Raw genomic sequence first — 27,047 nt, 5'->3', positions numbered from 1 at the left:
AAGGTTGTGAAGGGGTAGAAAAGGTGGTGAAGAAGAAGGAAGAAGAAATAAGGAAGGAAGAAGGAAGAAGAAAGGAAAAAGGAAAAGGAAGGAGGAACAGCAGGAGGAGGATGAAGAGGATGAAGAGGAGGAGAAGGGGAAGGGGAAGAGGAAGAGGAAGAAGAAGAAGAAGAAAAAGAAGAAGAAGAAGAGGAAGAAGAAGAAGAAGAGTGTTTACTGAAATTGCATTGTATGAAATTCTCAAAGAATAAAAATATTACAAAAGCTATAAATAGGCAATTTACAGGACCCCAATCAATCAACCAATTAGTGAAATGCTCAAGTTCGATAGTAATCAGGTAAATGGAACCCAAACCAACAATGAAGTGTCACTGTACTGATTAGTCTGATAAAGTGTAGGGAGCAATATCATACTGGTAGGGATATAGGCACACGGTCACCTCACAGAGATAACCAGCTGGTAGTAGTTGTGCAAATAGGTAGCTGCTCTGAATAGGAACCTGACAGTACTTATAATAATTACATAGAGAGGTATGCTATGACCCTGAACTCTTTCATAGAAGTATGTAATTAAAAACACATATACATGTAATATACATATGTATATATACATATATATATATACACACACATATATTTATTTTTTATTTTTGAGACAAGGACTTTTTTTGTGGTTCAGGCTGACCTAGAACTCACTATGTAGTCTAAGTAGTCTAGGCTGGTTTCAAACTTGTGATCCTCTTGTCTCAGTTTCCTGAGTGCTAAGATTACAAGTGTGAGCCTTGCTCACACATATAACTTTTTAAGTGGAGGCTACGATGAAAAGGCTGGGCAGAAAGACTGAACACATGCATGCAATGAGAAGGTTGCCTTGAGCAGATCAATGATGGCAGCTACAGTCAATGAGGAATGAGTCGGAATCCATATCTGAGGTAGTGTAGTGTAAGGATTGCTTACGGCATGGCCACAAACATATTGGTACAATTTTGAAATGTAGGATTTTTCATGTGCCCTAGGCATGAAACAGCTTTGGCCACCAAGCCAGGCATCAAGCTAGGATGAACAAAGGACTGTCATCTGCTCTGCCCGACTAAGAACACCACCACCACCACCACCACCACCACCACCACCACCACCACCACCACCAAGGTCTCTGCCAAGGGGGTAAAATACAAGATTTTTGAAAGGTCCTTTAAGCATTTAAGCTGAGAGAAAAAGATGTTTAATTATAAAAGTGGACCAATTTTTAGATGCCTCACTTTAAACACCAGAAGACAAAATGCTTTTTGAGTTCTGAAGTTGCATGGCCAAATACGTTCTGCATGTGTGGAGGGAACAAGATGAGGCGTGTAAAGACCCACAAACTAGACCATCCCCACACATTTCTTGAATTAAGAAAAACATTTAGTAAAGTTTTGAATATACAAAGACCTTCTTGCATATAAAACATGAAGCTACCTTTTGTAGGAAGAGGACAATCCTCACAAGCATCTGGGCACGGAGTTCTTCCAAAGTGAACAAAGTGCGAGGTGTTCGAATGAAAATTTTGGTCTTCCCATAAGCTACATCATCCTGAAATCCACATTGTTCTATGAGCTTCTTGACAGCCTCTTTGTCTGAAGGAAGGTCATGGCTAGGCCAGGTGAATTCAGAAATCATCTTGTACCTGGATGAAGGAAGAACAGGGCAAAAATCAAAGGAGGGGCAAACTGTGTGGTCATCTTAACAGAAAACTTCTCATGGAAACTTTAGCTGTTAAGAGAAGCAAATTTCTTTAGCCTGATGAGATGAGAATCTCTTTATTATAACATTCCTTCCTGATAATAATTTTTACTAAACTGGGAATAAAGGGGACTGCCTTAATCTTTGGAAGGCTACTCACCAAAAATTTAATAGTAATTATCATCTGCAAGCAGGTGACCTTGGAAGCATTCACTTTACAGACACAAGACAAGGATGCTTATAGCATAGGTTCTCAACACACTGCTCTGGAGGTCTAATTAGCACAGTGAGGAAGACCAAAACTGACTATGCTTATGAATAATATGACTCTCTTCAAAGGAAGTAAAATGGGTCTGTGGATGAACCCTTAAAACTAGGAGAAAATTAAGCAGTGTTAGGTCAACACATGAGAATGATTTTGCATTTCTATGTCTAAACAGCTCCTTGCCATTTGAGTCTGTTACAGAGCAACTCTAACGCAAGCATAAGACAAAAGTCACATGTCAAAACCTGAAAGTGACATTCCGCCACTTCTAACACAATCTGTTTTGTTGGAAGCAGTCAAGAGTTACAGCAGACATTTAAGGGGCCACACAGGGCATGAGTACCAAGAGGCAGGAGGTAGAGCATCTAAAATACTGCCCACCACAGGGGTTTCCCCCATATCCTAGGCAGCACTAACATGGAGCTAAATTAATTCATTTTTCTCTGATACTGAACCTAAATTTTATAGTAATTTGAGATTTTCTTCTCATTCAGGTTACAGAGTTATTAACTGATGCTCCTTTTAGTAATCACATTTTCTTATTTTTAAACATTTAAATTAATATATATATTAGTAGTACAAAACAAAGGGTTTCACTGAGAAGCTTTCATATTGCATACAGCATACTTTGATCAGTTCGCCCTCCCACTGCTTTCCTTAAGCCCCTTCCTCATCTCCTTTTAGTTTTCCCTTTGCTTTCATATCTTTTCTCATCCTAAGTCTCCACAGATGAGTGAAACAGGAAACACTTCTCTTTATGAGTCTGGGTTAGTTTACTCAACAGAATCATCTTCCATCCAATTTCCCAGAAATGACAAGGTGTGGGCTCTTCTTTGTTGCTGAATATTAACCCAGATCTGTATATATTCACCTGCTGATGGGCACCTAGGCTGGTTCTCTAGCCCTTTTCTCTGTGAATATTGCTGATTCCTCAGAGTATATATGTCTGAACTATGTAGTTGAATCATATGGTACTTGTATTTTGTTTCTTGGGAAAAGTCCTTTCTGATCCCTTAACATTGGTACTAATTTATACTCCCACCACAATGTCTGGGTTCTCCCCCTCTTCCACAACCTCACTATTAGTCGTTTGAGGATAACTATCAGACTGGGGTGGGATGGAGTGATTTTATTCTGTATTATTTAGATATTTTGGTTTTTAAAATATATTCTGGATATTGATCTGCCTGATGAAGAGTTAGCAAATATTTTCTTTCATTCTATAGGCTATTTCTTCTCTGCTGTTTCTTTTGCTTCATATAATCTTTTTAGTTTTATGTCTTATTCTTTGTCAATTTTTGTTATTATTTCCTAAGGCTATTATTAGATTCATGTTTAGAACATCATTGCCTATGACCATGTCATAAGTGTTTTCCTTTTCTGATCTGTGGTGCACATACCAGTGTGTGTTTATGTGGGAGTCAGAGGTTGAAGTTGGGTATCTTATTTTATTGCTTTCTATGATATTTTTACTTTTAAAATTAAGGTGTCTTGGGGACTAGAGAGATGGTTTAGTGAATAAGAGTGCTCCTCTTCTACAGGGTCCAGATTCAATTTCCAGTACCCACATGGAAGCTCACAACCATCTGCAACTTCAGTTTTAGGTAATTCAATGCCATCACCTGCCCATCATGGGGAGCAGGCATGCAAGTGGTGCACAGACATACCAGGGGACAAAACATCCACATTATATATATATATATATATATATATATATATATATATATATATATGTATACACACACATACACACACACACACACCAAAACATTATCAAGGGTTGGAGAGTAGTTAAAAGTTGGTCCAGTAGTTAAAAGTATGCACTATTCTTCCAGAGAACCAGAGTTCAATACCTAGTACCTATATTGTTGCTCACAACTATCTGTAACTCCAGTTCTAGGGAATCTGATGCCTCTAGCCTCTTCATGCACCTGCATTTAGGTACACAGATTCATACACAGAAACATACACACACAATTAAGAATAATAAAAATAAATCTAAATTTTTAAAAAAATAATAAAATGAAGTTTATAAACCTGGAGTTTGCTATTCTATCCAGAATGGCTCTCCAGTCAACTCCCAGGAACCTTCCTGTCCAATCCTGACTGGAAGCATTGGGATTACAGGTGTGCACTGCCACAATCAGCCTTAAGTTGGTGCTGGGGATCAAGCTCTGTCTTCACTTTGCCAGTGAACCATCTCCTTAGCCTCAGATCTTGTAGTCTGTTGCCTAATTTCAAAGATTTGGCTCTTATTTAAAGGTCTTTGATCCACTCTGAATTGATTTGTATAGGATGGAGGCAGTCTCCTACCAGTGGATATCCAGTTTCCCCAGCACCATTTGTTGAAGACAATGTTTGTGGCACCTTTGTCTCCTCAGCTGCACAGAATGAGGTAAGACACTGACTTCTGTGGCTGCCAGTTTCAGTAACTTAAAACAAACATATAAAATGCATAAAAAATGGACCTGATACACAGAATAAGCATTTTAAAAAGTCATTAACTATTGTTATAGTTCTCTTGAGAAGTTTAAATACCCTAAATCTCATCAACATTTGGCCATTTCTTCAGTTTGTTTGAATAATGCTTCTCTATTCTGTCTTTTCTTCTTGTACTGACCTTAAATGGGCCTTACTTTCCTTACAGCAGCTGGAGATGTGGCTCCTTGTATTGGTCATTATGCCAATCTTCTAACCGTGTAGCTATGCCTACCCAGTTGGAATTCATTCTTCTCATTCACTCTAGGCCTCCTTATGTAGCTCAGAGTGGTCTCTAACTCACTATATAGGCTAGGCATAGACATTCCTGATGCTTCAGCCTCCCAATGCTGGGATAACAAATATATATCTCCACATCTTGCCTGGGATGGCGTTTTAAAAGGCAGCTCAAACCTCACTAGATTGCCTCTGCATCTTCATATCATGATTATGAGTAAGACACATTTTCAAGGTTCACTGAGTAGCTCTGTTTTTTTTCTCTATCTTGGCTGTGCATTTGCTATTTTAAAATTGTTTAGTTTGCTTTCTATTGCTGTGATAAACACTGTGGATGAAAGCAATTTAGCAGAGAAAAAGATTTATTTCAGTTTATACTCCCAGGCAAGGACTCAAGGCAAAAACCTGGAAAGAAGAACCATGAAGGAATCATCTCCCATAGATGTGACAACTGGCCAATCTGATAATTCCTCAATCGAGGGTCCTTCTTGCCCGGTAACTCTAGGTTGTAGCAAGTTGACATGAAAATCAACCAGCACATACATATATATGTTTTTGCACTATTTAAGGATGTTTGGGGGGTAGGAATGGGGTGTTTAATCTTGAGTCACTGAGATTACTGTACTGGAAATTTATACTTTCATGGGGGGTGAGGTAGAAGTGTGTATGTGTATGCATGTGTGTATGTGCATGTAGGCCAAGGGGTGACTGAGTGTCACCCTTTATCACTCGCTAATTTTATGAGACAGGATCTCTTTTACTGAACCTGGGGCTTGCCCAGACAATCTAGACTGTCTGGCCATTGAGCCCCTGGGATCTACCTTTGACCCTTCACCCAGGACTGGGGATAAACATGTATGCATTGTACCCACTTTTGCACGGGTGCAGGGGATCTGAACTCAGGGCCTTACATTTGCATGGCAAACACTTTATGCCTCATCTACCTCCTCAGCCCCTCAGGTTCTTTTTAATCTTTCTATTTTTATATGAGTATTAGAAATCGTATTCTAATGCTTGGCATTTTTTCCCCTAAGGCTCAAATAAACACATAAACACCTTCTGAGTTGAAAAGTAAAAAGTCCAAAAGGAGACAAAGGGTAGGTAAAGGTCCCAACTCACAATATGCCTTTTTCCTCTTAGCAAGCTTGCTTATTGCTTGGTTCCTCCAACCACTCTCATGGCTTCCACTGTATCTCAGGCAGCACACTCCCAGCACGGGACCCTTCGACAGCTGCCGTTCTCAAGATGTTCCCTCTAATGCTTAACTTCTGCTGACTTCCTGCACATGACAACACTGGAACTGATAAATTGTTAAAATTTTCTGTGTAATGAAGATGGATTATAACTCTTTCTAATGAAAGAGCTAGACACTGAAATCAAGACTCAGAATGAACACACATCCACTCTTGAAAACACTTTTGCCATACAGCCTATAGATTTCTGTGATTTCAACAGGAACAGTGGATCAGTTTTAAGCATAACTTTGTGATTACTATAAAACTGAATTCCAGTTTTCCAGGCTATTATTCTTTAAAGATTTAATCATTCCAGCCAAAAGCATCTCTTCAGTGTGATCTCCCTTGCACACATATTGCTGAATACTAGTGCTGTGGAGAAAACTCATCAACACTAGGTTTCTCCTTTTTATAATCTCGTATCTCCAACAGGCCCTCTTTCCTTTCTGATGACAAACCTATGGAACAAACCCACTTGTTTTCACCATCTAAAACAGTGGTTCTCAACCTCTGTGTTAAGAATCCTAGAGTCCCCACCTCAGATCTACCGCATATCAGATATTTACATTATGATTCATAACAGTAGCAAAGTTAGTTATGAAGTGGCAATGAAATAATTTTTTGGTTGTGTGTCATCACAACACGAGGAACTGCATTAATAGGTTGTAGCACTAGGGAGGTTGAGACCCAGTGATCTAAAAACTTCCCCTCTACCCTCCTCTATCACTTTTTTTTGCCCAAGACTGCCTCACATGCCACTGAGAAAGCAGAAGTACCACTTTGCTACCAGTGAAGCTTCAAGCTGAACCTGACATTCCATTATCTTCTGACTGTGTCCCATTGTCACAGGCAAAAGGCTTCTGCTCCCATCTTGAGTTGACAGACCTTCCACTTGGGTTTGGGATTGTATCCTGCCTTGCCACCTCAAGGATGCTTTTGCTACTTTTATATCCCTCTCTCATGTGCCATGGGATTTCCCCTGTTCTTAATTACCCCTACCCCTCCCTGCACCTTATACTCTCTCAGGAGACCACATTGCCTTTTATAGCTGCTGGGTCCATTTTCCTCTGTCTCTATGTACAACAAACACTCCTGAACTGTTAGAGGAATGTGCCTGACTCAACTTCCTTTTCTATCCTGTTCAAATCAGGCTAATGCCCACTTGCTTCTTTGACTTTTGTGTTGGTAAATCTTATTGCTAAGCTTCTGTTTTTTTAAAATACTTATTTATCTTTATTTAATTTGCATTGGTGTTTTGCCTGCATGTGTGTCTGTGTGAGGGTGTTGGATCCCCTGGAACTGGAGTTACAGACAGTTGTGAGTTGCCATATGGGTGCTGAGAATTGAACCCAGGTTCTCTGGAAGAACAGCCAGTGCTCTTAACCACTGGGTCATCTCTCCAACCCCACTTCTGGGTTTTTTGTTTGTTTGTTTGTTTTTTATATGCTGGTAGGTGGGCCTCTGTGACACAATCCCTTTCTAGTTTTCCTTCTGCCTCAGGAGTTGCTCCTTTTCTTCTCTTTGTTGGTTCCTTCCTGCTAGACCACAAATTGAAGTAATACTACAGACCTCCTCCTCTTCTCTACTCAGTCCTGGGGCTATATGTTATCTGCATCCTAAAGACTCCAATCTCTCTTATCTGCAGTCTAGCTTCCTCCCAGAGCTCCAAATATGCATATTTCCACTTACATGTTTAGAAGACATTTCAAAGTTAACATAGCAAGAAAATGATCTCTCTGTATGTTTATGTATGCTGATGCATGTATATGGAGGTGTGAGGTCACATATGTGCGCATGTGTAGAGGCCAGAGGACAATCTTGGGTATCATTCCTCAGCAATGTTGTCTACTTTATTCTGACACAGGTTTCTTTCTTGCTTGGAACTTGCCACACAGGCTAGCCTGGCAGGCCAGTGAGCCCAAAAATCTGCCTGCGTGTGCCTTTCTAGCACTGGGATTACAAGCATGTTCCACCATGCATGGCTTTTTTATGTGCTTCTGGAGATCAAACTCAAGCCCTCCTTGCAAGCACTTTACCAACTTTTCACCCAGCCCAAGTGAATAATCTTGATTTCTGTCGTTGCCTTGTTCTGTGCTTTCCTCTTAAAACTTGTTTCCCTGTGGTTACATGTGTATTCATGTTCATATGTAAGTGTGTATGTGTGTGTGTGTGCAGATGCACACATACGTGGTGAGCAGGTATGTGTGGGAACTGGTCATCAAGTGTCTTCTTCAATCTCTCTCCACCTCGTGTTTTTCTTTTCTTTCTTTTTTCTTAAGATTTATTTATTTATTATGTATACAGTGTTCTGCATGCATCCATGTCTGAATGCCAGAAGAGAGCACCAGATCTCATTACAGATGGTTGTGAGCCACCATGTGGTTCCTGGGAGTTGAACTCATGACCTCTGGAAGAGCAGCCAGTGCTTTTAACCACTAAAGCCTTCTCTCCAACCCTTCTTTTCTTTTTTAAACTTTTCTTAATGGTTTATTTTTATTTTATGTGCATTGGTGTTTTGTCTGTACACATGTCTGTGTGAAGTTGTCGGATTCCCTGGAGGTGGAGTTACAGGCAGTTGGGAGCTACCATGTGGGTGCTGGGAATTGAACCCAGGTCCTCTGGAAGAGCAAGTGCTCTTAGTCCTAAGCCATCTCTCCAGTCCCCTATCTCCTCACCCCATTTGTCTCCTCTTCCCACCTTATTTTTGGAGAAACAGTCTCTCACTGAACCTGGACTCACTGGTTTGGATAGACTGACTGGTCAGTAAACCCCTAGGATACTCCTATTTCCATTTCCCCAACACTATGGTTCTAGGTGTGTGCCTGTGCCTGGCTTTCTATGTGGGTGCTGGGAATCTGCACATAGTACAGTGCTGTGTATGAGCACTGTACCAACCAAGCCATCGCTCCAGCCACTTCAAATGCCTTTTAGTCAGCTTAAGGTTCACCCGGATGCTCAAACCAAACATTTAACTGTCATTTTCATTCTGTTCTAGTCCTGACTCATCACAGGCCATTCGTGTACAAGCCAGCTTTGTTGTCTAGCTCCAAATACATCCTGAATGTGCCCACTACTCTTACATCTACAGAAACACACTGCTGAAGACACTCTTTGTAAGCTATCTTTTCTAGACTCCTGCAGTAGAAGAATGGGCACAGGGTCACCATGGTGATGCCTTGAAAATATCCATAAGACTATTACTCCATGCTTAAAACTCATCAATTTCAAAACCTCAATGTTTTGGTCTAATTACCAAGTTCAACAAGAGTCAGGCCTGTCTGCTCCTCTGCTATCTAACACTGTGCCTGGCACTTAGCATCCTTAAACTGTACTAAATATGCGATTCTTAAAGTGCCATACTCACTACATAGTAGAGCCTTTCTGCTGCTGTTCCCTCTGTCTGATCTTTTCTCTTCTCTGACCTTTGAGTCCTCCCTGGAAAATGTCCTTAGAGACTCCTCTGACTTGAATCAGAAATTTCTGATTTAAGTTTTTATTTTTATTTGTGTTTATGTGTGTCTGTGTGTGTGCTATATAAGCTTAGGTACCAGAGAAGGTTGAAGAGGATGCTGGATTCCTGGAGCTGGAGTTACAGGAGGTTGGGTATTATTCCACTGTCTTAGTCAGTACTCTATTGTTGTAAAGAGATACGATAACCACAGCAACTCTTATAAATAAGAGAGATAGTTTAATTGGGGCTTGTACACAGGTAAACACGGTGCTGAAGGAGTAACTAGGAGTTCTACAACTAGATCCACAGGCACCATAAAAGAGAGAACGACACTGGGCCTGGCATAAGCTTTTGAAACCTCAAAGACCACCCCTAGTGACACACTTCCTCCAACAAGGTCACACCTATCTCAATAAAGCCACACTTCCTAAGCATTCAAATATATGAGCCTATGGAGGCCATTCTTATTCAAAACACCACACCCACATAGGTGCTAGAAATAGAACTGAGGTTCTGTGGGAGAACAGCAAGTGCTCTTAACCACTGAGCCACCTTTCCAGGCTCTGGTTTAAGTTTTATATATTTACTCACTTTTGTGTGTGTGTGTGTGTAATCTATAGTCCAGAATGTTAGGAATGTTTAATAGACATTCAAAATAATTAAACTGATGGAACTGAAAACATTGTCCTAACTCCCAGCTGCCAAGTGCCAGGTCATTACCAGCCCTACCCCAGCAGCAGCAGCATTTCACACTGAATGACTCCTACAGCTGGGTTGTATCCTAAGTGCCTGTAGCCTTCATCCCAGTCATCAAGAACCCTTCAAGGTAGTCACTACTTCATCCTCATTTCACACACAAGGAAGCTGAGTCATGTAAAGAGCCATACAACTAGAAAGCGCCTAATCCAAGATTCAAACCAGTTAGATTAATTTCAGAGCTTCCACGCTTAACTTATTATAATGATGATAATTACAGTTATCAGTAGTGATATGAGTACTGAGTATCTATTACATGCCAGGGACTTGGACTTTTGCTTAATTCTCACAACGACCATTTAATGAAGTTTTTATATTCATTTTATAGATGCAGAAATAAGATCAAAGAGGGGAAACATCCGGTTTAGGAACAAAGTGGGAAATAAGTATTGCAGCAGGGTTCTACATAAGACTCCAAATCCATGTTCCTCATTGCACTTCCATCAAAATGTCTGAACTCCCTTCCAGGGTCTATAAGCTACAAACTCAGGGACTCTGTAGATTTTGGAGAAGTTCCTCATATGTGCAGTTTCCTTGACTTTTCTGTTCACTTAATAGATGTTTGCAGATGGCCTAACATGCCTGCTGTATCATCATAATTCCGAGCGTACTCTATCCTTACCTGTGAAGAAACTTCTCATAGGCCTGGCGGAAGGCAAACCCTGCCCGGCGCACTCTCACATTCTCCAGTAATCCTAGGTATTCCACCTGATGACGGCAGCGCTCATCATCAAATATCTGCGGAGACTTCTTGTCATTGGGTTTGATGCAACGCACATAGTATGGTTCCTAAAGGAATAAATAAGCAATGACAGAATTCACTGTGGACAGACAAGGGATGCTAGCATGTCTTCAGTGTCCACTGTATCAAATTAAGATCAGTGCCTTGGATCACCTGGGTGTATCTGTGAATGAAGCAGTCTTCCATTCTGCCCCAGTTCAAAGCAGCTCTCATGTAACCACCAGTTTCTGTTTTACTGTTTAAGACTCATCAGAGGTTGTGCTCAACTGTGTTCATAGCAGCTTTGTTTGTCATAGCCAGAACCTGGAAACAACCTAAATGCCCTTCGACCGAAGAATGGATAAGGAAAATGTGGTACATTTACACAATTGAGTACTACACAGCAGAAAAAACTAATGACATTTTGAATTTTGCAGGCAAGTGAATGGAGCTAGAAAACATCATTTTGAGTGAAGTAACTCAGACCCAGAAAGACAATTATCACATGTACTCACTCATAAGTAGTTTTTAAAAATAAAGCAAAGAAAACCAGCATACAAATCATAATTCCAGAGAACCTAGACAACAATGAGGACCCTAAGAGAAACATATATAGATTTAATCTACATGGGAAGTAGAAAAAGACAAGATCACCGGAGTAAATTGGGAGCATGGAGACTTTGGGGGAGGGTTGAAGGGAAGGGGAAAAGCAGGGAGGGGAGCAGAGAAATAGGTAGAGCTCAATAAAAATCAATAAAATTTAAAAAAATAGAAAAAAAGACTTATCAGAAATAGTAGAAAGGGGTTAAACTAAGGAGCAAATAATTAAGATGTGTAAACCCTGAGTTTTGTATATTTACAAATAACTGAAGGAATAACTCAAAAAAAAAAAGAAAGTAGTAGCTGTGGTAAAGATCAACTGTGACAGAGAACCTTGTGAATTAAGGTCAGGGGGCCAGAGAGTGCAAATGCTCCCTAATTGTCAGTCATTGCCCTAATATCATCATCATCATCATCATCATCATTGCTGTTATTGCATTATTTGTGCTTCTTCTTATTATTGTTCTTCTTAAAGTTAAGAGATTAAACTTTATGGGTAACAGAAATCTTATAAAACCATCTATAGGCATCAGTAAATCTATGAAAAAGCCCCACTAGAAATTCTCCCTTCGATGCTAATTACATTTTATACCAGGTGTTAGATTACAACTCCTGTTAAATATAAAGCCATGCTTGGCATAGATCTGGTACACTGTGGATAATGAATAGATCATCACTGGATGAATCGAAGAGGCCAAATATATCCCACTTGTAAGAATAGCGAGTGTCTTTCTTTTCTCTGAATCCATGATCCATCAGACGCACAGATGCACCTTAATTAAGAGAGTCCTACATAGTTACATCAGGTAGTTTTGAGCACTGTGGGAGGGCTTGAGATGGTAAAGGGTTGCAAATGATTTAAGATATAGGAAAGTTTGATGTGAATTGATTCAGACTTAAATAAGTTTTAAATAGAAAGCTATAATTATATGTTTATCATGTTCTCTACACCACAAAAAACAAAGTTGTTTCTTTCTTTTTGCAAATCCTGCTGTATTAGTTTCCTATTGTTATAGCAGATTATAACAAATTTAGTGGCTTAAATAATTTTATCACCTCACAGCTGTGGAGGTCAGAAGTCTAAAATGGTTTTCAATGGGCTAACATGAGGGTATTATGGAGTTATTAGTTCCAGAGACCTTGGAGATAGCTTGCTCATCTTTTCTGGTGTGATGGTAAATCTCGACTGTTAATTGATTAAAATGAGATGTAGGAGACTACAGAGCTTGTTTCTTCACTATCTGTGAGGGTGTTCAGGGGGAGGATTAGCAAAGGGGAAATGGGGGCAGCGGGGGTTTGACTGGAATCAAGGGAAAGCAGACCACCCTCAGCGCTCTACTTCCCAGCTGCCGTGACATGAGCTGCTCTGCTCTACCATGCCCTTCTTATCATAATGGACTGAAAGCCAAGGGCCAAAATAAAGCTTGCCTCTTTTCAGGTTGTTAAGTGGGTTACTCCGTCACAACAATGAGAGGTGATCAACATATCCAGCTCTTAAAGGTCCACCTGCCTGGGCCTCCCCTCCATTTCCTGGATAGCAACGGCTCACTGTCAGCTCTCTTCTTCTCACTCTTTTGCCTCCCTTTTCCCTACCAGAGGGCTCAGTGGTTATATACTGAGCCCACTTGGATGTCCTTGGATAATCCCTAACTTTAAGGACTGCTAATAAGACCTTAATTTCACCTTTTCTGTGTAACACAGCCACACGGGTTCCTAAGTTAGGCCATGGACATCCTGCGGGGGAAATCCATGGAATAACAAAAATAAGGCAAATATCACATAATAAAATGCATGGAGAGTAAATTATGCAGCCAATGATTAAATCAGTGAAATCCTGATTAAAAACTCACAACAGTTGGGATCACAACTTGGAGGATGTATTGATGTATTGGGTGAATGGTACAGCCTTACCCCTTGAGGACAGAAAGCCACTGTGCTTGGACCTTACTTCCAGCCTTTGCCAGCCTATTTATCTTTTCATCTGGTTGTTTGTATCCTTCATAACAAAACTATTATCATAGGATAGCATTTCTAAGTTCAGTGACTTATTCTAACAAATTATTAAATGTAAATAAGGGTTAAGGGAACTCCAAAAACTGTATTTACGTTTACGTCATATAGAAATGTGTCCCAGACACCTCACTTAAAGATGGCATTTGAAATAAAAATCAGTCTTACTAGCAACTTTGCCCTTTAACTTTGTGATGACAACTTTGGCTAGTAGTGTCAGAAGGGAATTTAATTACAAGAGGCCTAGCAGGTATTGGGGTTGGTGCTACCAGGTAGGGCCATTATTCTGCCTAGTATGCCTGTCTTTATTTTAATCTTGCCATCTATGGGAGAGTGGAAAAACATGATCATGATATTTGTAGCAAATGACACTAAGAGGTAGGAGTGTCTGAATCAGGGCTGACTTGCTTTACAAATACAAGACCGCAGAAATAATACTAAGTGACATCTGGAAAGGTATCCATGAGACACATTGCCTCTTTAGCATGAAAACAAGCCGAACACTACATGAACAAAGATATCCAACCATCTAGCCATGCCATTTAAGTGAGATCATCTCAGACTGCCCAGCCCTGGCTTACTGATCTCTGCTTGTTGGGCCCAGCAGAATTGTCCAGCCAACCCACTGAATCATGAGGAATAAGCTGTGGTTTTCTTCAGTACTATATTTCAGAGTAATTTGTTATGTATCAAGAGATAACCGATGACTGGGAGGTGGTGGTGCACACCTTTAATCCCAGCACTTGGGAGGCAGAGGCGGGTGGATCTTTGTGAGTTCGAGGCCAACATGGTCTACAGAGCAGGCTCTATGACAGCCAAGGCTACACAAATAAACCCTGTCTTGAAAAACCAAAAAAGAAAAAAAAAAAGAGAGATAACTGATGACAGGCTTGGTGGCACAGAACTTTAATCCCAGTGCTAAGGAGACAAGTCAAGCATGTCAAGTTTGGCCATTATATTGTCCAAACAAGAATTATTTGGGCTCATTGATTTTAAAGATTTAGTCCATCTTGGTGGGGAAGGCTTGGTACTGCATAATAGTTCACATACACACACGTATATGTTCATATACATATACACACATGTATGTATATATATTCATACACATATACATTCAGGGACTTACAGACAATGAAATAAAGAAATAAATATTCAAGAACTAAAAAGAAACCATACAAAGGAGAAGTCTGCAAAGTTGTATTATTCATGCAAAGCTGATTTAAAGATAAAAACAAAGAAAAAAAGGGGTGTTTCAAACTGACAGTTGGAACAATAAGAGAAAGATGTGATAGTTCTAACATGAATGAATAAATTCCCAAAACATTTAAAGCAAAGACTGAAAGTCCATGAGGAGAGGTAGATAAGGTTAGAGTCAATATGGCTTTGAATTCACCTTTCAATCAACAAAGAAGTTATTAATAAAGATGCTGAAAGTTGGATAATATGGAGGTCAAACTTGATCTTACATAGAACACTGAATATAAACTGTCTTTAATACAAGCAAAACATACATGTAAGGTAAATTTAACAAATTTCTAAGAATCAGCATCACACTGTGGACGTCCTCCTGTGAAATAGTGAAGTTAGACATCAAGAGCAACAGAGACAACTAGGAAACCTTCATGCTTGAAAATTGAGAAACATACTTCGAAGTGAGTCAGAGGTCAGAGTTATGTGGTGAGTTAGGAAGTACTTTGAAGTGAATACTCCTGCAGTGACGTGACAGAGCAGTCCAGTCAAGGCATCGCCTGAGGCAGCGCCTGAGCCGGTACTGTACACAAAAGTGGAATTTCACCAAGCACTGAGCAATTGCACACAGGAAGCAGAAACACCATGAGACACTAACTACCAAGCAGCAAGTGGGAAAGCCCTTTCAGTTCGCTTGGTGATGTAAGTCATTGAATAAGGAATCTAGTGGAAATACTTTCTCTATATTTAATCAGCGTTCTGTCTCAGTTTATAAATGCCACCTCCTCTCTCACTTATAAATACCAAGACTGACTCAGCCTAAGCAATCCTAAATCTGACAAATTTGGTGTTGTATAAAGGCTAAACTGCCAGAGTTCATAGTGATCTCATTCTCTTAACCTGTCTCTCCTTAGGTTTTATGCAAAAAAAAAAAAAAAAAAAATTTGTAAAAGTATGCCAAATGGTGCACACATTAGCTAGAAGGTAATGCATTTACCTTCTATAATAAGTATACATCTATTTGATCTGTTTTGCACGTTGATAGTCAAGGTATATTCAAATTCATTTAATAACTTACTGACCATCTATTTGTTGGTAGCATTTTACAAAGTTATCAAGAAGTACAGAAAGTAGAACCTAGTCTCTTCAGGTGAAGAGAGAAGACAGCACACCTGAAACACTGTGGAGACATGTCCCATGGGGTTCCACTTTGGGGAAATGCCTAGGTAGTACTCATCAGCCTAGCCTCCTTGAGGAGATCTGCAAGGCGAATGCTAGAGAAAATACGGGGGAAAGGCCTCTGGCAAAGATCAGAAGACATCAGTCTAAGAATGAGTGCAGCTGCGGGCCTGCTTCTGGACCCTGGTGCAGACCTTCAGCTGCTGTTAGTGAGCTCTGAAAGGCCATAAACACTCAGCTTCTCTTTTTCAGAAAGTCTTTAACATGTCTAGGTTCTTAGAAAAGACATTCTCTGGCTACTGAAATTTGATTATGTCATTTTCACTCTTTGAAGCTAATCTATCTTTTTCTGACTGCTTTTTAGGGACTTGTCTTGAACCAGGTATGGTGGTACTCACATGTAATCCCTGCACTTGGGAGCTGGTGACAGGAAAACCTGGGGTCCAACATTATTCTCAGCTGTCAAGAGCTCCAGGACAGCACAGGCTGCATAGTAAGACCCTGCCATCCAACCAACAAAACCAAGCACAAAGATGCTTTCTCTTTGACATTCTGTCACTGGGTGTCACATCAGATGTCCTTTCATTTTCCCAGCTTGGGGTCTGCTCGGCTTCCGGATTGCCTGGCCTGTAGTGTCTTACAACAGTCTTAGAATCTTGGGCAAATTTCTTCCAGTGTTGCTCTGGTAGTCCTCTCCAGGACACTTGAGTACATGCGTGTTAGGTGTTTTCATTATCTCTATTTACCTTAATCTTCCATAGCTCTCTCTAAGTGTAATTCTAGATATTTAAAAATTATTTTCATTACTATTTTTTGTTCAGTTTTATTTCTGTAGCTTGTCTAGTCATTTGTTCTTTCTAATATTTCAAGACCCTTCACGAGGTATGTTAAACATTTTGTATTTTGTACATGTGTGCATGTGTGCCCATGTGCATGCACTTACACACACATGCAAGTAGTCATGTAAAGATTGCCATAGGGTATCTTCCTCATTAACATCCCCATGTTCTTTTGTGAGAGCATCTTTCACTGAGCCTGGATTTTATTGTTTCAGTAAGAACGGTTGGCCAGTGAGTCCCTGGGAGCTGTCTGTCTCTGTGCTCCATCACTGGGATACAGAGATGCTCCACCATACTCAGCTCTTACATGGGTATTGGGTTCTGAACTCAGATCCTCATGCTTGACTCCAGTGAGCCATCTCCCAAGCTGTCGATTCTATTTGTGATTGTTCTAGTATCAGAAAATTTAATCTGGGCCTGTTGTTTAAACTTACTCTAGCATATGACATCTTGAAGTCACCTAAAAAAACTTCATTATTTTTTATTTTTTAAAAGATTATTTTATTTTATGTAATATGAGTGTTTTGCTGGAATGTATGTATGTGTACATGTGTGCCTGGTGCTCACAGGGCTCAGAAAAGAGAGTCAAATTCTCTGAAACTGGAATTACCCATGGTTATAAGTCACCATGTGGATGCTGAGAATTGAACCTAGGTCCTTTAGAAGAGCAACAGATGCTCTAAATCATTGGACCATCTCTCCAGATGACTCCCCTGCCCCTACAGCTCCTATTTTCATTGAAAAAAATTTTTTTAATGGAAAGTCTTTAAGGTCTGATATCAATGTGATATTCTCAAGTAAAGAATTGTATTTGCTTCTTCCAGAAGTTTGGGGCAAAACAAGACCTGGACTCCCTTAAACTGCTGGATTGAAGCTTTTTCAGTCCATTTAGGCAATATGAACGTGGGCTGAAAACCTCATCAAAGCTGGCTTATAATTACATATTCTCAAGAAAGATTCACTGCCTTCCAATACTTGATATCCTTTGGCTAAGTGTCAAAGTTTCCTAACAGACAATAGAGGGTTCATTCATTCTAGATCTAGATCTGGTCTTTTGGGGATATAAATCTTTGAAAGGGAGTGTGTGTGTGTGTGTGTGTGTGTGTGTGTGTGTGTGTGTATGTGTGTGTGTGTTATAGATTATTACTCTACTTTGGGTATGCCCAAGATTTCAGTTCAAGGACTCAGACCAGAATGCCCACTAACCAGTATTTCAGCAAACTTCCCAGTTGAAAAAAAATCAGTTTTAAGGTGGTGCTTCCACTCAGTTGATTTACACAGTCCCTGGCTTATCCATTTCTTAATGTCATTAGTTTCTGTTGCATTCAGAGAGTTGATTTTAAAAAAAATAAAAAATTACTTCTATTTCACTTTGAATCAATTTTAACATGTTCCTAGCAAGCTAAAGTTTAAACTGTGCTAGCAGCCAGTTATTTCTAACACACTGACCTCTGGAATTAGAGGTCATATATAACAACCTTTCATTCATCGTTCTGTTTTTTTTAAATCAGTTTTATTAGAAGCTTTGTCTATTTACTAGGTTTTTTTGTTTCTCTGTTATGGTTAATTTCTGCTATTATATTATTTTCTTCTCTCTTTAGGTTTTCTTTTGAGTTTCTCTTCTGGCTCTTTGAGTTGAACTTACCAACTTTTAGTCAACTTTGTTGTTTTATAAAGATGTAGCAAATGGCTCACTTTAATAGCATTCTATAAATGTTGAGAAATTCTTTGTCAACAGTCCCAAATATTTTATAACTTTCACTGTGATATCTTTTTAGATCTGTGACTTATTTAGGAAAGCACTTTAGTTTTAGGGTTTTAAAGCATATTAAAATGACTTGCTTTGAGGATGGAGAATGTGTCTGTAGTTGCATCATTATGACCTAGCATGTGGTCAGTTCTTGCAAAGTGTCCCATTTACACTTGAAAGGATTAGATATTTCCTATTCCTTGGGTACAGAATTGTTTTGATGTATTAGAAAAGGTTGGTATTTGGTTTTCACAGTTCCTGGGTTTGAGGCAGGGTTTCTCTTTGTAGCCAAGTCTGACCTGGAACTAGCTGTGGATCCTTAGCAGGCCTCACAGTGGCAGTCCTCCCAAGACTACAGATATATAGTTATAAGGTTTTGAAAACAATGATTCTTTCACTAGTTACCTGACTAAAGAGCCTCCACCATTGTCAGCTCTTTCCTGTTTCACACACCTTCCTCCTGGGTTCACTCTCTTCCTACTGGATGCAGCAGGTCAGGGATGACATAAGGAGAGAAGCAGAGATGAGAGAACCAGGTCTGCTAACGGCATCCTAGATGCTAGTTCACGTTTCTGGAAACGCAATTATGCAAGAGGATGGACTGTGCTTATGTGCTGCCAGCTGAGGCTAAGGAATGATGAAGGGAAGAGACAGAACGCTATCGAATAGATGTGCACTTACAGCCTTCTGTAACCATGGTGAAGTACAGATGCAAATTAATTCTTTTAGAAGGAAAATAGATTTTTTTAAAAAAGATAATAACAGAGAAAAAAAACATACAATAAAATTACCAGAAGAGGAAGATATAAAGAAAAGAGCTAAAAATAACAAGCCCCAGAATGCTGCTCTAATTTATCAAACCTGTCAACAGAGCAGTTAGGAGCAGAAATCTGTTCTTTAAGGGGAGGAAAACAAAACCCATACTTAAAAATAAAATGGAAAAATAGCCAGATTCAAGTTATCAGACAGCATTAGAATCAAAGCAACAGCAAACGTTAGGAATCACTGTCATTAATTATCAGTATAGTTCAACCATTTAAAGCAATGTAAAAATAAAATTTAAGCTAAACTCTTGTTTAGACTCCTTCTGGCCATTTGCTATTCAAACATAACACATGGACGGATGGTATAAGACTATAGCTCCATTCAACTGTTTCTGACTCCATTCCCTCCCCCCTTTGGCCATGCTCCGCCTTCTGGCACAGGATTCAGTTTATTTTCTAGGCACGCTATACCACACATACAGTTGAAACCCTTGGCAGTCCCCCCTCAACCTTAACGGTAGAAAAAAAGTTCAAATTTAAGAAAGGAACTCATCTGGGATACAAATAATTATTTCACTCGGTTTTTTTTTTTTTTAAGCGGGAATAAAAATTCTATTGTTCAATTTGAATATATACTGTTCAACTTAATTAATTACCTAAAAAGTAAGTCATACACGAATTCTCCACAAAGTATGTCAAGAGAGAATCTATGAATTATAAAGGACATTTAGAAAAGAAAATAATTACCTTTGAAGCAAGGTTGTCTACTAATGCAATCATAGAATTCTTAAACAAGGTAGCAGCGGTCAGAGGTCGCTTGGTCACCTCTGTAATGCTCAGCTTGCCTTCGGGCCACATATTCTTCAGCACAGGATTTGAACTGAGAAACACAGAAAGAATAATTCAAAGGTTGCATTAAATAAGGTGGAAAATAAAAGGCCAATTAGTCCTGCCAAGCTGTGTCCTGGGAATCACTGCACTGCAGATGGAATTCACAAAGCCTAACTGGAAAAATTGTTTCATCCAAAAAAACTATGATTATATAATGACCAACAGTGCACCACAGAAAACGTCCAAACTGTAGCACTTTAAAAACTCGTTTAAACAAGATGGTGGTGGTGCACGCCTTTAATCCCAGCACTCAGGGAGGCAGAGGCAGGTGGAGCTCTGAGTTTGAGGCCAGCCTGGTCTATATAGAGAGTTCCAGGACAGCCGGAGCTATACAGAGAAACTCTGTCTCGAAAAATAAAAAAAAAGGACTTCTTTAAAGTGACATCCATGTAGATCTCTTGCACAGTTAATGTGGTTCTTACAATATGCACACATACATATATATCTTATTTTGTATAAACACATACATATAAACACATACATTTTACATGTCTGTAAAAATGCAGATTTTATAATGGCTAAAATGTGAAGACAAATCACTAGCAGGAAAACAGTTCTTGGTGTCATGGCGCATAACAGGAAAGTGAAAACATCTAATAGGTGAGAATACACAGCTAGGGACATAAACGTGACTGTTCTGTCAGTCTCCTCGCAGAGCTGTCTCCTAGAGCTGGATTTACGAACACATTCGCAGGCAGTGCTAGTGGTTCCTGCACTATATTCGCATCACACTAGGGCCACCATGATCCAATTCTAAAAATGCACTTCAGGCCAACTCCATGTTCAAACTGCAGATTTGTTGCCTCTGCGGAGATTTTTTTTTCTCATAAAAAAGTGTGTAGTGCCTCGGCTGTGATTTTCTTCCTGTTCCATTTGGGTGTTTTGCACTTTATCGTAGCTGGGACTGGACATGCTGCTTCACTGGTGGAACTTTTCCCTTGTCAGAATTTTCTCTTACAAATTAGGGGTTAGAAAATGACAATAATTAACACAGGAATTCACTGCTAATTGTGCTAATCCATCCATCATTATGCCCATCTTCCTTTCCCGTGAGGATAACTGAGCTGGTTCCCTGAAGCATGCAATAAATTTCTGTTTCACATTTGCTCAACACAATCACTGTGATGTGGAGAAATGGATTCTGCTAGAGGGCGTGAGGTGGCGAGATGGATCTTTGAACCCAGACAGGGCAACATCACCAGTACAACAAACAAAAACAAAAAACCAACATGAGGCTCTTTGGTTCATAGACAATTTGACCACTGAACAATTATATTCCATCATTTCCAGTCACACCCTTATAAAAATGACCACATAAAAGCACACTGTTTTTCCTTTCTTTCAGCAAAGAAGTAATTCAAGTGATGGTCCTTCACTTCTGGTGTACAGGGTTCCTACAATGCCTTTCAAACACCTACTGAACAGAATTTCCGGAGGTAGGAAGCTGTGCTGTGTGTACTCTGAGAACTCTTACATATGCCAGAAGAATGAGGATCACTGTCGCTTGTATCTGTGCAGTTTCTAACCCAAATTCTTCCTCTATCCTATTTACTGATGACAGTAACTGGAAACTACTCTCATGTTGTAAGTGAAGGGAAGGAGGAAGACTAAAAATATAATTATATATCACATTAGGATTGATATTAAAAGAATCCAGAGTCATTTTAAGAGAGAATTTTAAGGCCAGAAAGTCATGAATACAATATCAAAACCACTTTTTAGAGATCGTAAATACCTGGATAGTCTTAATTTCTCTTTTAGATTTACTTTTATTTATGTGACTATGTGTGTGTCTGTGTGAGAGTATATGTCACATGTGTGCAGATGTATGTCAGTAGAGGTCAGACGAGGGTGTGAGGTATTCTGGAACTGGAGTTACAGGCAGTTGTGTGCTACCTGATATGGCTGCTGGGAACTGAACTTGGGTCCTCTGGAAGAGCAGCCAGCTCTCCGGCCCCTAGAATCTATTTTTTTCTTTAAAAGAGGAACAAAACCAGAGGCCCAGCACCTATAAAAGGTAAGGCAGATCTTGGCTGAGCAACAAGAGAATGAGTAAAAGTTCATGCACTTGGAAGGCCACCCACTTGCCCCTTTCTTCCATTTACAGACGGTGTGCAATACGTGAACACACACATATTCCTGTGTGCATGCGCAATGGTTGGGATCTAAAGAACTAGAGGTCAAGAGTCACGTTAACCTATACCAATAAAGGAGGCATTCAGGCTTTGGGAGGATGGTCAGCCACAGAAACATCAAATAGTGTTCATCAGTAAAGGTATCGCGCTTAAATGCCATCTCACTGGAAGGTCTTTCCCATTACAAAGATATGCGCAATAAGCAATAGTGAGCAGACATTTAATCTTTTTACTGCTTTGGAAATGATAAAGTGGATTCACCCTGCCCCAACCCAGTACCATTAACTGTTAGTTTTATCTAAATTCCTTTGTTCTAACACTGTGCTTACCAAGCACCAAGCGCATTGGCTTCTATGGGTAATATTTTTCATTGTCAATTAGTAAGCAAGTTTCCGCTGCTGTTTGCCTTCTAATGCAGGTTTTTTCCAATAGAGAAAACAGCCTGTCATACCAATGCAAGTAGTGCACTCTATGTCTTAACTCCATTTTTACTTGGTCCCATGCTCCTAGCCTACATTAGTCTACTTCTGCGAGGTAGTGCTCCGTCAACTGATCCTCTGGGCCATGATAAATGCACAAAGGTAGCAAATGCCACTATATGTTCATTTTTGGACACAAGTTTGGCAAAACACTATGACATCACCACTGGTTAAATGTGGTTACTTTTTCCCATTTAACATTTTTACAAAGAGTGAAAATGTTAGACTCTGCCATTTGTTCTTCAAATGGGTATGTATTACCCGATAAACTGAACACTGAATCTCTTTTCTGAAAGCCACTTTCTCCCATGCCCCAGCTCTTGCATGGATTTCCTTTCCTATTTTGATGTCTCTATAACTTTCTACTGCTGACAGCTCCATCCTCATTCTTGGTGGTGTCAGCATCCAATAGACAAGCCATTTTAGAGCAAAAGTTCTTGAGAGAATTATTTAAACATTTTGGGTCCATCTTTTCTTTTTCTCTTCTCTCTTAAGCCCATGTCAATCAGACATTTGCTTTGCTCACGGCCCAGAAATCAGTATTTTTCAAGAGTCCCATGAATTATCTCTGAGAAAACAGGATTGGTCAATCTTGGCACCATTCACACTTTTTATTTGATATAGTTTATCACTGTTTTCTTCTGTTTTTAAAAAAGATTTATTTCATATGTATATGCCTGAATGTATGTACATCTAATGTATTCAGTGCTTGTGTAGGTTCAGAGAGGGCACTGGATCCCTTGGAATTGGAGTTATAAGCAGTTATGAGCTGCCTGATGTGGGTTCTTTGTAAGAGCAAGTGCTCTTAACAAATGAGCTGTCTCTTAAGCCCCACTTTTTTTTTTTTAACCTTAAAGTACCCACCTCTCCTAGTTGGGTCTCTGTGTCACTGGATTTCTTGCTTTCCTTCGATCTCATACGGTGCCCTTAGCGTTTCTTTACTAGGTTCTGCTTTTAACTAAAAGCTGGGTCATTTAGAGATCAATTATCCTGTTCTTTCCATTACTGCTGTTTTTTTTTTTTTTTTTTTTTTTTTAACTCTACTCACTTCTTGAATTGGTGCGGGAGAATTGTCTGTATTCTGTCAATCATGGATTTTAATAAAATGCTGATTGACCAGGTAGGAAGTATAGGTGGGTCAACCAGACAGGAAGTAGAGGCAGGGAGATGAGAACAGGAGAATGCTGGAAAGGAGGAAGCCCATTCCTCCCATTCCTGCTAGACCACTGAGAAGCAAGATGTAACCTGCCTCTCTGGCTGAGAAAGGTACTGAGCCATGTGGCTAGCATAGATAAGAACAATGGGTTAATATAAGCTATAAGAGCTAATAAGTAACCTGAGCTAATGGGCCAATCAGTTTTACAACTTATGGAGATCTCTGTGTGATTTTCTTTGGGGCTTGTCGGCTGTGGGGAACTGGGCAGGACAGAAACCCCAACAAGCAGGCCCCCTCATGTTACATTGGATAACACTTCTAGTCTCATGGTCTAATATACAAACAATACACTGACATTATAAATAGGTACCCTTAGTCCCATTTTTCTGGGGATACAATTGCAATTGTGCAATAGCCTATTTGGAATTTTCACTTGGGTGCAGTTTGTACTCCAGCCTACAACATTCAAAACATACCTTGTCTTCCCACATAAGGCTCCAGCATCATATCTGGGTTTTGGCTGTCTATCAGTTCATGTCTTTTGTTTGTTTGTTTTATTTCCTCAAGACGGGGTTTCTCTGTGTAGCTTTGGAGCCTGTCCTGGAACTTGTTTTGTAGACCAGGTTGGCCTCAAACTCACAGAGATCCTCCTACCTTTGCCTCCCACGTACTGGGGTTAAAGGCATGTGCCACCATTGCCTGGCTCAACTCATATCTTAACTCTCCTTTCTCAATATTACCTAGTGTGAGCCCTTTAACCCTCTCTGTCACTGCTAAGACAGCCACAATTGATTTCCCTAGTTTCACTCTTGCTCATGACTATGTTTCTTTTGTTTTGTTTTGTTTTTATACAGTGGCACTAGTGATGTCTTTAGTACAAATCATACCGGATTAATGGTTTCCCCTCTTTATATTTCGGTTCTCATGTTGGCTCACAAACTATGGTTCTGATCCTGGCCATTTCTCTAAATTCACTCCTTACCATTCTCCCCATCTCCCTCTGTTTTTAGCACACAAATTTCTTGCTGTTCTTCCTGCTGCCAATACTCTCAAGCTGATTCCTCCCTTGGAGCACTGGACCAGCTGTTCTCTCTGCCTGAACTGCTCTTCCTCCAGACAGCAATGTGGTTCCCTCCCTTACCTTATGTAAGCATCTCTTGGATGCTGTCTCTGGTATGGGTTCTTTTCTGGCCATCCTGTTTTTGATGCCTCCCTTGCACATCTACTCTTAATCTCTCACCTACTTTTTCTGGAAGTTACTTGTTTATTTATCACGAGAAAAAGAGCAGTTTCTAATCTATTTTATCAGTTGTATCTCAAGAGCACAGAAGGATATGTGCCTCAAGAGTATATAAGATAAATTTGTAATCTATTGAGGAACTACTTAGACCTAAATGCGTGAACAAGCTCTCCAATCTACAGAATGATGGCCAAGAAGCTTCTGTCTTCCTGAACCTTCTCTCCATACTGGGTTTGAAGTTTCAACCTTGCCTATATTTGTTCTGTGTAGCTTTTGTCTTTAGGTGGTTTATGAGGAAATTCTCCAGCTCAGCGAGGACTGGGGCTCATTGATGCCAGGTGCCAGTCTGACAACAGAGTGCCTCATACCTGGAGAAAAAGATCCTGTGGTGGGAATCTGTGTATGTAATAGTTTTAGGTGGACTAGAGGCTACTTGGTACTTGTCACCTCTGGCCTGCTTGGGGACCACTGAGTATATTGGTACAGGATACCAGAAGGATGGTGTCAGTGAACAGAGAAATAGAGACAACTCAAGGAGAATTTAGGCAAATCTTACTGGTAAAAATTAGTATCTACTCCAAATCTACAGATTTTATAGTCCCGAGGTCACACACATTAAGCATAACAAAGCAGAAAAGTCTGCTTAAAAAAAACTCTTAGAATTGTCACACAAAAGTAATCATGTGTACATACGTATATTATGCAATCTATGTTAAAAATTTAAGGTAAAGGTAATAAACAATCATACCTGTTATACATGAGACGTTTGAAATCTTGAAATAAAGTATCTTTATTTTTGTCAATAAAACCAATGGCAGAATAGCTAGAGAGAAAACAGAACACATGTATCATCACCATGTAAGCCACGTTTGAGCTCTTCTAAAAGTGCACAGGCCTTTCTGCTGTGCAACCGAACTTCTAAAAGCTGGTCTACTTAGCTCTGAAGTAAAGGTCACAGACTTCACACGCTAAATAAAAGGGACTCTGCTTCTCTCCTTCAGAAGGAAAGTGGACTGGTGTCCATCACTCTGAGTAAGAGCATCATTCTCTACTGGCTATTGCTTACCTCAAGAAGATGACTTCAAAATAGATAGTTCAATTTATCATCCAGCATGCCTAAGATAAAACCAAAACAGCACCATACAGGAACAAATTGTCTCATCCGTGGGGAGGTCAAGTGGCTTGTCTAAGTACCACTCAGTGTGCAGGGTATGAAAGAGTCCAAGGAGAACTGCAAAGGATGGTAAGAACTGGATAAGCAGAGGAGAAAAGGACTGGCGGATCACGTGGGGCAACAGGCAGAATGAAGGGCTGGAAGCAGGCACATGCAGGGGCATCACAGGGAAAGGAGCCCACTGTTCACAGTCTAGAGGGAGGCAGAAAGTAAGGCTTTGAAACTCCAGCTAAGATGGCAGCTGGGGAGGTGGGCATAAGGCAGGGGAATTATACTGCTGCAGTGACCAGAGAGGCCTCTAGGGGAAGCTACCCTGTGTTGGGGTAAAAGAGTTACGGGGGTTCTGGGTGACTGTGCCAACAGTCACTGCATGCAGTTTCTCTTCGCAGCTCTGCGCTCTTGTTGTCTACCTTTTCTTTGCGACAATCTCATCAACACCTCTCAGGCTTCCAACCCTAACCTTTTACTTTACACATTTAATTTTGCAAAACAAAAAATATTAATCCAGATGTGCTCTCCACAGGGACTTTAAGGTCACTACATCTAAAATTATTCTGTTGCCTGCCTAACACGGGTCTTCTCAATCCCATCCTGTCATTTTTAACTGAATATTTGAAACCACCCTACTCTTAATCTATTGTTAAACCCACACAGACTGAATTTCAAAGACCACAGAATAATGTTCAAGTCTCACTGTGATTTGATCTCAGTCTACTTTTCCAGGCGTTTCTAATCTGTACCATAGAAAGGATACATCCCTGCTACTTCCTGAATATT

At 40.0% G+C, this 27,047-nt stretch overlaps 1 protein-coding gene across 1 annotated transcript in view; it reads right to left on the bottom strand.

The window, feature by feature from the left end:
* Nucleotides 1–27,047, bottom strand: part of Myo1d (myosin ID) — a 307,929-nt gene that overhangs the window by 165,179 nt on the left and 115,703 nt on the right. The window contains exons 13-16 of the mRNA XM_085695516.2: nucleotides 25,845–25,919; nucleotides 19,943–20,075; nucleotides 10,767–10,933; nucleotides 1,459–1,666 (exon numbers count right to left, since the gene is read on the bottom strand). Of these exons, the coding sequence (XP_085551642.1) occupies nucleotides 1,459–1,666; nucleotides 10,767–10,933; nucleotides 19,943–20,075; nucleotides 25,845–25,919 (583 nt within the window). The remainder of the gene's footprint in view (nucleotides 1–1,458; nucleotides 1,667–10,766; nucleotides 10,934–19,942; nucleotides 20,076–25,844; nucleotides 25,920–27,047) is intronic.

The sequence above is a fragment of the Myodes glareolus genome, chromosome 9, assembly GCF_982192425.1.
Source record: "Myodes glareolus chromosome 9, mMyoGla1.1, whole genome shotgun sequence".
Taxonomy (NCBI): domain Eukaryota; kingdom Metazoa; phylum Chordata; class Mammalia; order Rodentia; family Cricetidae; genus Myodes; species Myodes glareolus.
Note: the sequence above shows the minus strand (reverse complement) of the source record. Positions and strands in the feature narration are given on the sequence as shown.